We start from the raw sequence: 15249 nt of genomic DNA on the forward strand, positions 1-15249 counted from the left end.
TGCAGCATAAAGGCTAATTTATGCTTTACGTTAAATGCACATACAGATGGTGCTTTCTGTCCGTCCTGTACATGCATATTTTGGTCTGTTGTTAGAGAGCTTGCAGATGCGTAGCCAGATGTACCAATGGAAAAGTACCACTATAAACCACAGGGGCAGTATTGTGCATTATAGCTGATGTGCAACTAGCGAAAGGAACAAAGAAGAAGAAGTTGCGATGTTTTTAATGGCTGCACAGACCACTGACATCTGCTGCGCTACTTCTTTTAATGTCTGTTTCTGAGACTGTACATTATCATGATGTCCTCCACCATCACAATGTTTGTTATTACCAGCTATTGATGTCGGAAGTCAAAGCTGAATTCTGAATTTTGCACTCTAGTGGAATTATTAACTAAAGAAATTGAGCCCTAAGGTGGTGCAAAAAATTTACTGTTTCCACTTCTGAGAGCAGATACAGCAAATTTCTTTTCATTTCTTTTCATCATGTTCAGCTTCAATGTATGCTTCAGCTTCACTTTTGGAACAGTTTCTGTCTATTTTCATCGCTCCACCTCTAACACAGGTGTTCAGCTGCGTGCATGTTTAGTGGTGCAGCAGGGAAAAAGGTCCCCGCTCCAATGGTTTTTCCCGCAGTGCCATGTTCCGAATGTTTAGGCTATTTAAACTATGTTTTAGTAAATGAAATTTTACTACATTAGGTTGTCACTTTAAGAATTAACAACATATTTTTAAAAATTTTATTTATTCTTGCCAAAATCTGTTTTAATTCCTTACAAAGTCACTAAAATTTCAGCACCTTTCACTGCAGTCTAAGTAGTCAGGACTTTTTCCTTTTTGCTAGTGAAATTCATATTTTAATTCCCATTAATGACATCTTTCTCATTCAAACTGAGATTTTGTGAACACATTTGAAAATCAGCCATATAGAGTAAAATAAGTTTGACATGTGATTTTAAGCTTAGACATGGTTATGTTTCCTCTAAACTACAACTTACCCTCAATTTGTTCAACATCTGTCAGAATATTGAGATTGTGTAATGTACATTTGTCTCAGTATCAGATAATAAGAGATCTATGGTGGCAAACAACAGTCATGAAAAATGTTATCACGATACGGAAAAGTAAAAAGATGCAGTTAATTTAGTCTTTAACTTTCATTGCATGCTTTGTTCTTTTGTAGTATGGGAAGATGTAAAAGGTTGTTGACAACTCTATGGCAGTGTATAAAAAGAACATAATGTACTGATATCATACTTTACAGAGTGGCAAGAAAAACAAATAAAAGTGCCTTTGGCTTAATGATCATTACAGCACATTTTGAGGTAAACTCCTTAAACTCTGGACACTCTACAGTTCTAAAGACCATTGTGTCCTTTCCTATGAAAAGCCCAGTGATTTACCAACTTCATCTTTACATTCATCATCTATGGCTGCTTTTCTTTCCTCAGTTATTGTTTCAAAAATGTCAGCTGACCTGAATCATTAGCTCCTACTTGCATCTTGGATACTTTCTTATAAATGATAGGGGACAGAAAATGCTAGCAACTAGCTTTAGCAACACAACTTTAATGTAAGATATCTTATTTCAGGGATGGCAAACTAAATGCAACTTTCTCCCCCTACTCTTGTTAAACTTGCAGGACAATGAGTGGATAACCAAGTTAGCAGTATCCCTCCACCAAGCTAACTTTCATCCATCTATTCATTCATCCTTCTTCTATCGCTAATCAAGCTAACTTGCATATAAGCTTAACTTGTTTTTATTCTTTAATGTGATTTTGCATGACAGTAGCCACAGACATTGTTCATGGTCATAGCTAGCAAATACAATTAGATAGTTTTTCACTACTTCTTACTCTTCTTTAACCCTCAGGTTGTATGAAGAGTAACAACCGGAGTTATAGAGTAAAACCTTCCCCTAAAATGTTGGAATATCAACCAGGAAGTAGCTGCTACTGAATCATTTACATCATTTTTCTAATCTTATCACAATATCAATATTTCATCACTACAATACATATATTTTGGAACAGCCCTGATTCAGTAATATAATCAGCTCTAAATATTTACTGTAATAATTTTATTTTTAAAGAAAACATCCTCTTCAAACTTGCCTGCCAGTTCTGAGTCTTTGGTGTGTAATGTGATGCAGGTAAAGACACAGACAAATAATTACTGGATAACTAATTCTGCAGCTGAATACCCATCATAATTCGTAGTTTTTGAGACTATAATGTCTTTGTTATGACTCTTACCTTCTATTTGCATTTGCTTGTTTCATATCCTGCACTGAAACTGATACTTAGTCACAAATATGGTCAAATAAAAGAAGCTGGTAGACACTGAGTCCATTTTTAGTTTGACATGATTAGTATTCACGCTGATGAGGTGTATTACAATGTCTGTACAGTCACACACACACACATACAGACAGCGTCGCTCATCTATTTGCTTCTTGCTGTATAAAGGCTGGACCTTCACTCTCCTTCAACCCACGAGGCTGCTCTAAGCAGAAAATCAGATACTGCCTTTGAGGCCTCGAGGTTTTATTACTGAATCACTCTTCACTAAACTCAATAGAGTCACCTCCTCCCACAGAAGCGGAAAGCCTGGGTTTACCCATCTCTATGTGCTCATAGAGGACAGTAAAGTAATCAACTGAGCTCAGTCAAGTCGCCACCTTTCCACAAGCTCAATATATGATACAGTGTTTGTCTTAATGGTAGGAAATTTACAATTTCTTCACGATCATCATAAGCAAACTTCTTGCCCAGCTCTGCTAAAGGTAATTTTTTCAAACAAGAAAAGCTAGACAGTTATTGGTTTGGACTATTTGCAGAAAATGAGGCTGAGCTGCAGCACCTGTCAGTGGCAGCTGTCAAACAACCCATCATTTGCTGCTCGAGACAACACCCCCTTCGATGGCAGGTAGCGGCTGATGGCATTAGTGTGGTATTCTGAAATTTATATTGCCTCTAAACTTCCTGAAAACTGTTTTCGGAACCCAAAAACCACAGCAGTGGTGTGTCATTAATTTTTTTTAATAAGCTTGTCTATTCTGAAAAATGACCAGTCCCTTTAATTAGCTTTATTAACCCAATCATTTTGCAGGAACCTTTTCACCTTGAGAGATGACCTTATTATATATAGGAAGACTCCACAAAACTCCACCATCCATTAATGTATTAACCTGGTTACTGGTCATCATTAGCTCCCAAGACTGACAAAACAAGTTGATAACATTGACAATAATTGTCTTGGTTGCTTATAATTGAAGGTTTTGGGTCTTTATTTTACATATGTTAAATAAATAGAGTGATTATTATCCCTCTAGGATGCTTCTTTTTAAGGTTGTAAACCACATTCATGTTGACGTATTCAGAAACAGGTTGCAGGCTTAGGAGTGAGTAAAAGATGGGAGCAAAAGGAAGAAGTCAAGGTACAGAAAAGGTAGGTTGACAGCGATAAGAACAAAAACAGGCTAATAGATTAGATACAGGATTCAGAAGTGCAGAGAGATTGACAAAGAATATACAAATTCTTTGGAAATTGTTAAAGCTTCTCTATAATACCCAGTGGAGCATGATTCAGTTTTAGAAAAGGAAAAGCAGATAATGCTATTATCTAACACTGATATTTACAGGCCCTGTTATTTTCCTGTTTCCATAAATATGAGCAGAATATCCAAGGAAATGTGATTTATTCCATCACAGTGTGAGGCTCCAGATTATGCGTAATCTGGAAAAGAAATCATTTTCATGATGGAGGATAAAGAAGATGGGGGGGCTGCAAGCCAGGTTGTATTGCAGTGTTTGAAAGGTAACGTGGGACGCCAATGGATATTTTTGTGGTTGAGATTTTACATGCTACGCCAGCTTGCGAGCCTTCTCTGTGCACACTGAGATATAATTTTGGCAAGTCTATTATCTGCACTTTCTGCCACATTTCACATTGAGAAGCCCTAGTTAAAACCTGTCAGTTTACTACCTTCATTTCTATCATCAGTGATGATTGCAATGCAACTTAGTTTATCTTATTTCCTGCTAGTAACTCCTCTGCCCTCTGACTCATCAGCTGTCTGTCTGGTTTTCAGTGGGTGTGTGATTGATTTTTGGCCTGAATAGTCTTAAAGGAATATTACTGTCATTATCTAACATCTGCTCAGATTGACTTGATTCTAACTTTATAGGCCTACCTATTGCTGTTTGATGCTGATTGTTCTAATGAAAGGGATCACATCTAACTTGTGTTGTGTTCATTCACCTGTCTGTCTGGCTAGCTAGCTAGCAGCTAGCCAGCTATCTTTCATCTAAGGTGAAGTATTCTGTAATAGAAAGTTTGCTTTCCATTTTAAAATAGCCATAGAAGAAAATCCAATTAAAATCCAGATGACCCATCCCTCTACCAGCATTTAAACACACCATGTACTTGTAAAAATATGAGGCACCTGAAAAGGAGTCTGACAATCCCACGCCACACACACCTGTAAACTAATGGGTAGGAAGATGTAGTATATTAGACAATTCTTGCACATATTTAATGGATTGAAGGTAAAAAAAAAAAACAATCTGTGTAAAATAGTATTATTATTTACAGTTTGTGCAGTTTAGATTTGTGTGCTAAAACAATTTTGGTTTTAAATTTGCTTCAAATTTGTGTGTTTTTTTAACACAGATTTGCAAGTAACTAAACTTATGCACAAGGTTTACATGTATTATACATGTATAATAATTTATATTATATGAATTTCCCTCCATATAATCTCCTTTCTATTCATAGTTACTTTAACTTTGTTTATTTTCAGCAGTTGATATTCTACCAGTTTTGTAGATTTAAAGGTCCCATATTGTGCAAAATTTACTTTCTAAAGATTTTCTAACAGTCATATGTGCCCTCATAGCCTGTGTATGAAGTCCAAGAATGAGAAAAATTTTGGCACCTCTCTCATGTGCTTGCTCCACTTTTTAGCAAATGTGTGCTCAAACAGGTGAGTCAGAGGTCTTCCCCTTTGTGAGGTCACACAAACCACTTCTGGACACAGAAACAGCCTGTTCTCAGTAGAGCTCACTAGAGCCACGTTTAGAAAGGCTGAAATTAAGGACCAAAGCTGAATTTGGGGTCATACATTTTCAAAACAAAGTTGTTGGACCTCTGATACCCATGTGGAATTGTTGAAAAATTGTATAATATGGGACCTTTAAATATGACTGCTAACTAGTCCAACAGCCCTGCTTTGTTTACATGTCTCACTGTGTGAAACAAACAAAAAACAAAAAAAAGGCCTTATTTCCTCATCGATTCACAGTGGTTAGAACACATGTACATCTCTGCACAGCAACACATCTCTCTTTTGTCTATTAATGCCTTCGTACATCTCACCTACAGATCATATCAGTCAGTCAGGAAAGACAAACATATAACTTCTGCTACATTCACACTGCAGGCCTTAATGCTCAATCCAGATTTTTTTAAGGAGAAATTGTTTTTTTTTGCCGTTGTTGACAATATAATTCAATAATATAATATATAATATATAATGTAATAAAATAATTCAATGTTGCCTCCATCAAACTCCACATTGAACATTGTACGCCTTTGAAGGGACACGTATGCACAGAAGAAGACACAGCATGCTGTGTTTGAAGAGGTAAATATGTTAGCGAGTGTATTGGTTTTAATGTTGTCATGGAATTTACACCAACAAAATTATGATATAATATCCTTCAATCTTGTGGAGTTCTGCCTCCTCTGGCACAGAATTGTGATGTCTGTCTCACTTTGGCAACATAAAAGTTGGATAAAATGTGATACATAAAAGAAAAAAACAATAGTTAAGATATATATATATGTGTGTGTGTATGTATAAAACTTAATAATATGAAAATAAATACATAAATAATAGTAAATAAATAAAAAAAAATACCTTACCTCCCCATGATAATGTCCTCTTGGATTTCTTTGCTGAATCAGTCATGGTTCATGTTCAAAATGGCCAGTGTGTTGATATCTAGCTGCTAGCATGTGGCATGGCGCCATAAAGCAAAATGCTGCTGTAAAGTGATCCTGCAGGACAGAAAAAGAAGTTGAGAAGTGCGGCTTCTCAGCCTCAGGATGGTGCTGGGCAATGGTGACTCCAGGAATGTCTGACATCTTAACTCTCCAGGATGAGGTACCATATATATACATGTAGACAAAAATGCAAACATGTAACAGGGACTTAGTAAGTAAGTGGTTAATATCAGACCCCTTCCAACTGAACAGTGGCAGCTTAGTAGCCAGTTGACCTTGTTGTAGGCTTTATCATCATTATGTGCAGTATATTTTCCATAATAACAAAGATTTGTGGTATTTAGCATGTCACGCTTTGGTGTATGATATTCATTAGTTCCATAAGTGCAAATAGTGGACATTGTCAAAGAAATAATGTTAATGTGAAGAAACTGTTTCACAATCAGCATTTAGAGGGAAAGAAAGTGACTCAGTACTTTAAAGAAATGTCATTTTCACATACTTTAGTTATGTATTTGCATTCATAGTAGCCTAAGGGCTGCATGAATGCTGTGTTCTTTCTGATAAAAAATGAGCCACAAACACTACCATGAAAAAGTCCAGCTGATTAAGCCTCTACAGCTTATGATCTCAGCAGTGCCTTTATGCTTCAGGTATCCTTTGTAGCATGCATATTTTGTTTACTGTGTTGCTACTGGTCCAAAAAAAAACTAACAGAAAGGAACCTAAACAGGATTTATATAATTACACTGTATGAACATTGTCTTTTTGTGTCTGCAAAGGATACAGGGACACAGAGACAGAGTGGTTGAAATGAACAAAACGTGCCATTTTTGCCACCTGCTTTATAAGATTAAATTGCCTCTTCATGCTAATTAGCAAAAAAAATGCACATCTGTGTGACACCAAACATCTGCAGATTTGCATGTTGCTGCATCAATATGTATGTGTGTGTGGTCACGATTGGAGAGGTCCATCACGGCCACTGCAGCTTCTGGTTTAAGAGGCTTAAGGATGAAGACATAAATCGCAAAGCAGTTGGTGAGCAAAAGCAGAGATACAGTGAAGGTGTGGGGGAGTGTGGGAAGATAATAGGTAGCTTTGGGTTGTGCTTGACACTGTACACATGGCCTCATACTGTATGTTGAAACGATTGGATATGGTTGGCTGAGTAGAGCCAGATTTCTCCTGCTTTCTCCTCTCCTCTGCAGCATCAAAGAAGGCTTGTTATTTTGAGGGACATATATATGAAAAATACAAAACTGGGGTATCGGGACGACAGATTGACAAACAATCTGTATGTTTGACAGACTTTTAAACAGCTTGAGATGAATGCAGACTATGTTGAAAACAACTAATTCACAAACTGAACATTTTCGTCGTCTTTTATGAAGCTTCCTGTCTGCATGGGAAAAAAATGCATTTATTTATTTCCCTTTTACTTAATTGTAAATCTTAACTGAGTCATTCACAGGACTGGATAATATGATAAAACTCAATGGTCCTATGGTAAGTAGTTGTAACCAAAATTGATCCAATGAAGTACAAGCAGTGACCCAAACATAAGGTCACTGTAAGGTTATTGAGTCAGTTAAGGAATGAAGGCTGGCCCGTGGAGTTCTGACCTAGAGAGGAGTTGTTATACAAACAATAGCTAAAAATGGTTTAACTATGTCTAGATAGAAAGTTGCAATCCACTGTGTTTGAGTTGGAAATGTGACGTCAGCAGGATGCATCGTGGGAAGAGGGCAGTATGGTGATCTTGGCTTTATTGTGCTGTGAAGCCTTAAATCTAGATTTGTGTGAAACTTACTTCAATTTTCACCTCCCACCTTTACGTTGTTATAAATATCCCCTTGTGCCAGTTAGTCTTTTTATCTACACAACAAACGTCTCATATTGCAGAAATCATTCATAAAGGTGTGGGTGGCATGGGAAAGATTAAAGTTGTTGACTTGTGCTCCAAAACTCAATTTGATTGAGCAACTTTTTAATATACTAGAAAAATTAAGCAAGCTCCATGGAGTTCAGCTCACATGCAGGACTTAAAGGAAGCAAATAACTAAATGTAATGGTATAGCAGTTTTGTAATATCCTTGTCAGAGAAAGAACTGTCTATTCTGTAATTGTATGTTGTGACTATGCTATGCATGCATCTTAGTGCTTGTGCATTCTAGCTATACAGTCCTTAGAGAGCAACCTTATAGATTCAGAATTAGCATTTCCCTATTATAGGGACCTGCTTGAAGGATTTGAAGTTTGTTTGGGGCTGCATTTTTTATGCTTAAGTGCAACACCCCATGGTTTTATATGAGGTTACCTGACACTTTTTGAGAATTTGCAGCTAACTTTTTGATGCCTCATAGTGAAGGACACCTATAAAGATCTTGTGGAATCTATATTCTGTGATTTTGCTTTCTTTCGTCCCTTTCATGTCCTATATGTTCTGCACTTACTGTATCAAATATTGTCATTTTTTATGTCTTTATTGCAATAATGCCATTGTAATTTCTGCCTAACCTTTCAGTGGTACGATATTTTTCCTGTATAAGAAGGATATAGGGACATCTTGTGGCAAAAACAGAGATTGCAGCCAAGTGAATACCCATAAGTGCTTGGTCAATTTGAGGTGCTGTAGAAATATAGCAGAAAACGGTCTTGTTAAAATGGAAAAAAAAAGGCATAACCTTTTTTTATTTTCAAACAATTCTAAAGCATAAAAACAAATGTTTGAAAATTACAATGTATTTTTGCCAATAGATCCTCACCATCACAATCGTTTAATACTTTACTCCTCTATTCGCTTAAGAGATGTTGGAACTATAAAAAATGGAGATTGTAATTGAAACTTTATATTCTGCTTTTGTTTTTTTGCTCTTAGCCTACACATTGGAATTACACTCCCTGTCTTTATGGTTAAGATGGTGGTGGTGGTGTGTGTGTGTGTGTGTGTGTGTGTGTGTGTTGGAGGGGGGGTCCCTTTAAATTCCTCAAGAAAATCACACACAATTAAAGCAGAGCATTTTCCTCCTCGGGGCCTAGGTGCTCTGTGTGTCTTAAGGAATTTAGACACAGATGGAAAACCTTCCTCTCGTTCACAGAAATAAAAGAATACAGCACACATACACCTTCTAACACTTTCTTTAACTTTTAGATGTACAAGCAAAATTCTTTTTTTATTTGCTTATGGAATTAATGTGGCTTTTTATAGAGCACAGGATTATAGAAGTATACCTTGCTTCCTGCCAGCTGATTAGACACATTCTCCTCTGTCAATCATGCATTTGGATTTATCCTTCTGCTAAAAGCAAATCTAACATAAGCTGCACAAAAATTCAACAGCTGGAGAGCAATCGGGAAAACATATTGCAGTGGGTAATTTCTCAAAACTTTTCTTTTTTTTTTTTTTAAATAAAAAGAAATGCTTAGGATTTTTTTACTCTTATTTGTAAGTGTATGTAATGGCACAAGGACTACACTTCAAACAGAGGCAGACTTAATTTTGGAACAAGTCTGCACGTCGTTTTCTGCCTTTAAACAATAGCCTATAAAATGAGACAATTGAAAATGTGCTGTAGGACATTGTATTGCAGCAGGACCAGTGTGCTTTTAAAAGGGGCACACACACACACACACACACACACACACACAAACAAGTTCTTCACTCAGAAAATTCAGTTAACGCCTTGTTCAATTGAACCAACAACACAGGAAGCTTATTTTAACTCAAGCTGATAAACATTACCAATTGTAATTTAAAAGTTGCAGAAACACTAAAAAGCTGCCACTGCAATGTAAATTTAGCTTGTTTGAAATTTAATAGTTTAGAGAACCTAGCTAAAGTAAAATATTACAATAGAGAAAAGCCTCAAACTGAGCTTAAAGCTAGCATTACCGCAAATTAGCCAAATAAGCTACTAGCAAAGAGAAAAGGACAACATTATACACTAAAGTTGAAAGAAATGTCTTTTGTAGAAAACAGACACATCAAATTATATATGAATTGGCCTTATATAATTTATTCACCTGTCTAATTAGGTTTAATTAGAAGTTTAACAGGTTTTATGATTTAAGCTAGCAAGTTATTAGCTTCTTTAGCCATTTTCTTCTACAGACTTTCCTGATGCTGCAGTTATTCCTGTATCATTGTTGGGGATGCTAAAATCACACATCTTATTGAGCATCTTTGACACCTAACAATTGGCAATCAGTTGCTTTCTTGGCTGTCTTATTTTGCTTGTCTCCTGCACTTCTCCAACAAGCTAATAATTGGAGCTGAGAATTGCTACCAGACTCAAAACATATTGACCCAAGTGTGATAATAACCCTGTTGAACAGATCTGAAAACAGTCCATACCTAAAAACTGATATAATTAGCATGTCTCTGTGTCCCCTGCAGGCGAGACAGCACTGAGAAAAAGTCATTTTCACATCCCATGTCCTATTTCAAATTCTGTTTGCATTCCTAATAAAATGCCAAACTACACTGCCTGCAGAGAATATACGATGTATGTTTTAGTTTAAAAATGTCAACTATGTCAACACCTATTTTTTTCCCAGGATAAACTTAATTATTTGATTCACACCAGTGACTTCAGCAGTACAGAAAAGGCTCAGGCTATTTTTCTTCTGCCTGCTGGTTTTTGAGAGCAACTTATTAAATGATCAATCACACACACGGTGAATGGTCCAGGATCAATTAATAATTGAAAACCTTTGAACTACTGATTGGAATGTGCCTTAAGTTACAGGCAGGTGGTGAAGAAGGCCACAGGGTTAAATAGACATGATTAATCAACCTGAGAACATATTTGCATTTGTTTGAATCAATGCATGTATGTGTGTGAGCGTGGCTGTCTCTGTTTCCTTGGAAGAGGCAGCAAAATTTAGAGTTTGAATAAATGGTGTGTTTGTGTTGGACAGATGATGATAAAGCCAAATGATTATTTCAGGATGCTAGTAAGAAATAGGAAGTAAGAAATTGATAATTGTCATGACAGTAAGCTATTTTTGTACATTAAATTACACTAAACTACTTCTAAGTTTAGCAATTTAAAGCTTTCACCCTAAAAATGTCACCATTAATGTGTACTCTACTCTACAGTGTTACATTGTTTAGGGTATAAAAGCATAAATGTGTCCTATATGAGCATACTAGTTCTGTATACATTTCATCTTTGTGATGCCACTGACCACCTAGCGGCTGAGTTGTACACTATAAATTATCAAACACGTTGATACAGCAGCTCCTACACATGATCATGTGTGTCAATGCCCCTGTACTGCCATCTATAGGCAGCCTTGGGTCACAACAGATGGCTGAAAGGGATAATTGCTGGAGAGCAGCACTAGTGTCATGCTGCTGTAAGCTGCAACCTTCCTCCCCTGAGAAGCAGCAAATAATGATTTCGTCATTTCCTCGAATATTGACAGGCACCCTGAGCTCTACTATTAAGTTCCCAGTGTTGTAGAGGGAATTAACATCCATCCAGATATTAGATTTCAGCTTGTGTGTGTGTCTGTTTGGTTGGATGTTGATAATGACTTGCAGCTTTAAGGGGTAAAAATGAACAGCTGGGATACAGCAGGTTTAAATATCTAGTTTCAGTCAGAAATGTGGTGTGACTACCACTGTGTCTAAAGGCTCTGGCTTCCCCATTGAGCTGTCAATCATTACTCATTACATTAAACATCCAGCTACATTCTCCAACTCACCTTGTTGAAATTCACCTTTTCTCTTTGTCTATCTCCTCTTTTACTGCCCTTACTTTCTCTTTTTTCAGCAATTCATGTCAGCCATGACTGCTACCGGATTCCTATTCAGATAGTTGCCTTTCACTTCAACCTCAAAAGTCTTAACTAGACCACCTATTGTGTGGCATTATAGTGGTGCAGACAAAAGGCCGGTGCAGACAAATGGCTTTTGATTATAGTCTGACTTTGCAAATTTGGTCCCTGAGCCATCCCACCTGCAATGTTTTGCTCCCCATTTTCACTGTCATTGAAGTAAATGCTTTTCTTCCAGCAGGTTTTTCCAACCTGGATTCCTGATATAAAATGTTTTTCATGAGTGTTATTGTTCGCTTTCTCAGCTTTTGAAAATCCCCATGTCATATACAAAAAGTGATAAGTGAAAACAGCTATCTGCCTCATGAAAGCTGACCTGTCTGAGACTTTTGTATTGAGGAATAGCTCTTTGTTCTGAGGGGAAGGAACTGTAAATGTAATTAATGGTTGATAAAAAATATAGTTGTTTTATAGTGGAAGCAAATGTGTCTTAATTTGCAGTAGCAGCAGCAGCCGTTAGTTATGTCAAAGAATCTTCTTATTTACAGTACTTTACAAAAGCCTCATTTCTTTATGTTGTCCTTCCAAGCTTGCAGACTTTCTTGTAATCTTAACAAGTGGTCTTAAAGCAACACTATAAATATCTGACCTTAAAACATAAGGTATAAGACAAGAGTCAACATCAAGCCGACTTTTACTGGCTGGAGAGTGCTCAGAGAAGAGACAAGATACAAGAAAGATGCTGAATTAGCCTACATTATGGGGCACCACAATGACAGATCTTCTAAAGTTCAGCAGTGGGGCTTTAAGCAATAGTTCTGTTTAGTTATTTTAGTTAGTTCAGTTTTTTGGATACTGTGGTCTTGGTTTGCTCTTCTAAATCCAGTCCTTGTAAATAACAATTTGCAGAGGAATATGTTTTCTCAATTTAATACAGTTTGACAGGAATAAAATAGTATTTTTCACCAATAAGGTGATTCCTAAGGTATTAGCTAAAAATATAGTTCATCTTAGTAATGGTAACTAGAAGTGAAAGACAAAAGACATTTACCTCTATCTGAAAGTGATGTCCTTAACAAACACTGACAGAAAGTTAAGCAAAGACCTGAAAAGCGCAATGAACCTTCTGTTGATCCACCTATTGTTGGTTGTAACCTCATCAGAAATGGTCTTCATGGAAGTGTTGCTATCACAAAGTTTCTTAAGGAAGGAAAACAGGAAGAAAATATTTAGGTATGCCAAAAATCACAAGAATTAGACTTAAAATCAGAATTAGACTTAAAATCAGATGTGATGGAGTGATGAAACCTCCTCAGAAGATAGATCTTAACATTTTTGAAGCAGGTTAGGATTGTCTTGAAAAAGAACCGAACAAAATGCAGCCAACTTCCAAAAAACAGCTTTGAAATGTCCTTCAAGAAGCCTGGAATACTACCTCTGAATTCTACTTAAAGAAATCACAAGAAAGCTTGTCCAAAGAGGGTTCAGGCTGTGTTGAAGAATGAGATGCTTAGATAAAATACTGATCTTTAAGCTTGTATTGAAATTTATGTTTTCCCTTGTTTAAATAAGTAAATGCACCTGCTTCCTGTTTAATCTGTCAGCATACAAAGAAGTAAGAGGTGTCTCAGGACTTGTGGACAGTACTGTATAGAAAGAGAGATAAGCAGTAAATGGAGACATTTTTGGTAGAAAGGGGGGAGTGAGCCTCTGAGTGGAAGAAACTGATGGTTTTTGAATGTTTTCCCTTCAGCGTAGTCCATTCAGCAAATGTGAAAATTGAATGACTGCTTGTTGTAACTGATCATTTCTCTTTTTCTTTTCCTCTTTTATTCTTTTTTGTAGCTGCCCTGCAGGTGTCCATATCCTTGAACAAAGTGGAGTTAAGCGTTGGAGAGTCCAAGTTCTTTATCTGCACAGGTACAAATACTGTTGTGTTTGTGTGTATTGTGTGTATAGGTGTGTGGGTGTTTGGAGGCAGGTCAGAGAAGCAGCAGGTGCTCATATAACACAGCCCATGTGTCCCATCCATGTGTTGAGTTACTATTTGACCAGCAGCCTACATTGCTGCCCCTCCGTCCTTGCTTTTTATTGTCCTCTCTTCACGTCATATCGCCACTTTAGCCGAGTAACCCGATGGGCCGGTGGCTCAGCGGGGGGGCAACACACTCTGGCAGGTCTGATCCGCCTCCTGCCGGCTACCCCTTCTCTCCTGCCAACCCACTCAGCGTGGGCTAACATCCAGGATGGTAGAAACACACACAGGGAGGATCATCTCAGGGAAGAAGAGGTGTGCTGAGATGGCTAGAACTGTGGGGGGGGGTAAAGTGGGGGTGAATTGAATCAAACCAGCAGCAATTTACCAGAAAAGGTAAAAGTTTTTGCTATAGAAAGCTGAGATGTAAAAAGATTGGAAAAAGCTTGAGGTAGGAGCTGAGTAGCCATCATCCATGGAAAGATGAGTAGCACTTTGCTTTTTTTTAATTCTTTTTGTGTGTGTGTGTGTGTGGGGGGGGGGGGGGGGGGGGCTTTTTCCACCAGAGGCAACCACACTAAACCTGTATTTTTTTTTTAACCATATTCACATTCATCTCTGCCAAATGGAGGAAGCTGAAAAGCAGGACGGAACAGTCAGCAGCAAAAAGCAGAAGGCCAGCGAAACTAAAGTGAACCTGCAAACAAAAAAAGCAGGAGTCTTTAAATGGACTCTTCAGCTTTCACTCACCAAGTCACATTGTATGAATCAGTCCTTTGTAAATATGAAACAGGATGTCTGTTCATGTTGGGTTTGAGTTGAGTGTGAGGACAGAGGTAAAACGAATATGGATTAAATTAATGGGCTTATATATACTTTATTTTTCTTTATTTCTACAAAAATGTTACAACCCCATTGCCAAAAGCGTTGTGATGCTGCAAAAAATGCGTATAATAACAGAATGGAATGATTTGCAAATCTCATAAACTCACATTTGAGAACATAAACAGCCTATCAGATGTTAAAATTGATATATTTTACCTTGTCATGTAAAATATTAGCTCATTTTGAATTTGCTGGCACCCAGCAGAGTGGAAACAGGGTGCTGTGTACCATTGTGTAGCATCCCCTCTTCTCCCAACAGCTGCATCTAAACATCTGGGAGGTGAGGAGATCATTTTTAAGAGAAGAATGCTTTTTCTTTCTTGTCTGATGCAGGACTCTGGCTGCTCTACAGTCCTGGGTCTTTGTTGTTGCATTTAATAATACTCCAGATGTTGTGTATTGGTGAAAGGTCTGGACTGCAGGCAGGCCAGTTCAGCAGCCGGACTCTTCTGTCTCTGCTGTGATGGATGCAGGATGTGGTTCAGCGTCGTCTTGCTGAAACCTGCAAGGCCTTCCCTGAAAGAGACGTTGTCTGGATGGGAGCAGATGTTGCTCTAAAACCTCCATGTACTTTTCAGCATTGATGGAGC

General features: G+C 37.5%; 1 protein-coding gene across 6 annotated transcripts in view; it reads left to right on the forward strand.

Annotated features, from left to right (window-relative positions):
- The window catches only part of LOC121635712 (neural cell adhesion molecule 2-like), a 466780-nt gene that overhangs the window by 332820 nt on the left and 118711 nt on the right, over positions 1 to 15249 (forward strand). For all 6 annotated transcript variants that reach the window (XM_041979023.1, XM_041979021.1, XM_041979020.1 and 3 more), the window contains one exon: positions 13645 to 13719. Coding sequence is in view for 4 of the 6 variants with exons in the window: in XM_041979020.1 (XP_041834954.1) it covers positions 13645 to 13719 (75 nt within the window). In the remaining 2 variants the exon portion in view is untranslated. The remainder of the gene's footprint in view (positions 1 to 13644; positions 13720 to 15249) is intronic.

Source organism: Melanotaenia boesemani, chromosome 24 (assembly GCF_017639745.1).
Source record: "Melanotaenia boesemani isolate fMelBoe1 chromosome 24, fMelBoe1.pri, whole genome shotgun sequence".
In the NCBI taxonomy this organism is placed as follows: Eukaryota; Metazoa; Chordata; class Actinopteri; order Atheriniformes; family Melanotaeniidae; genus Melanotaenia; species Melanotaenia boesemani.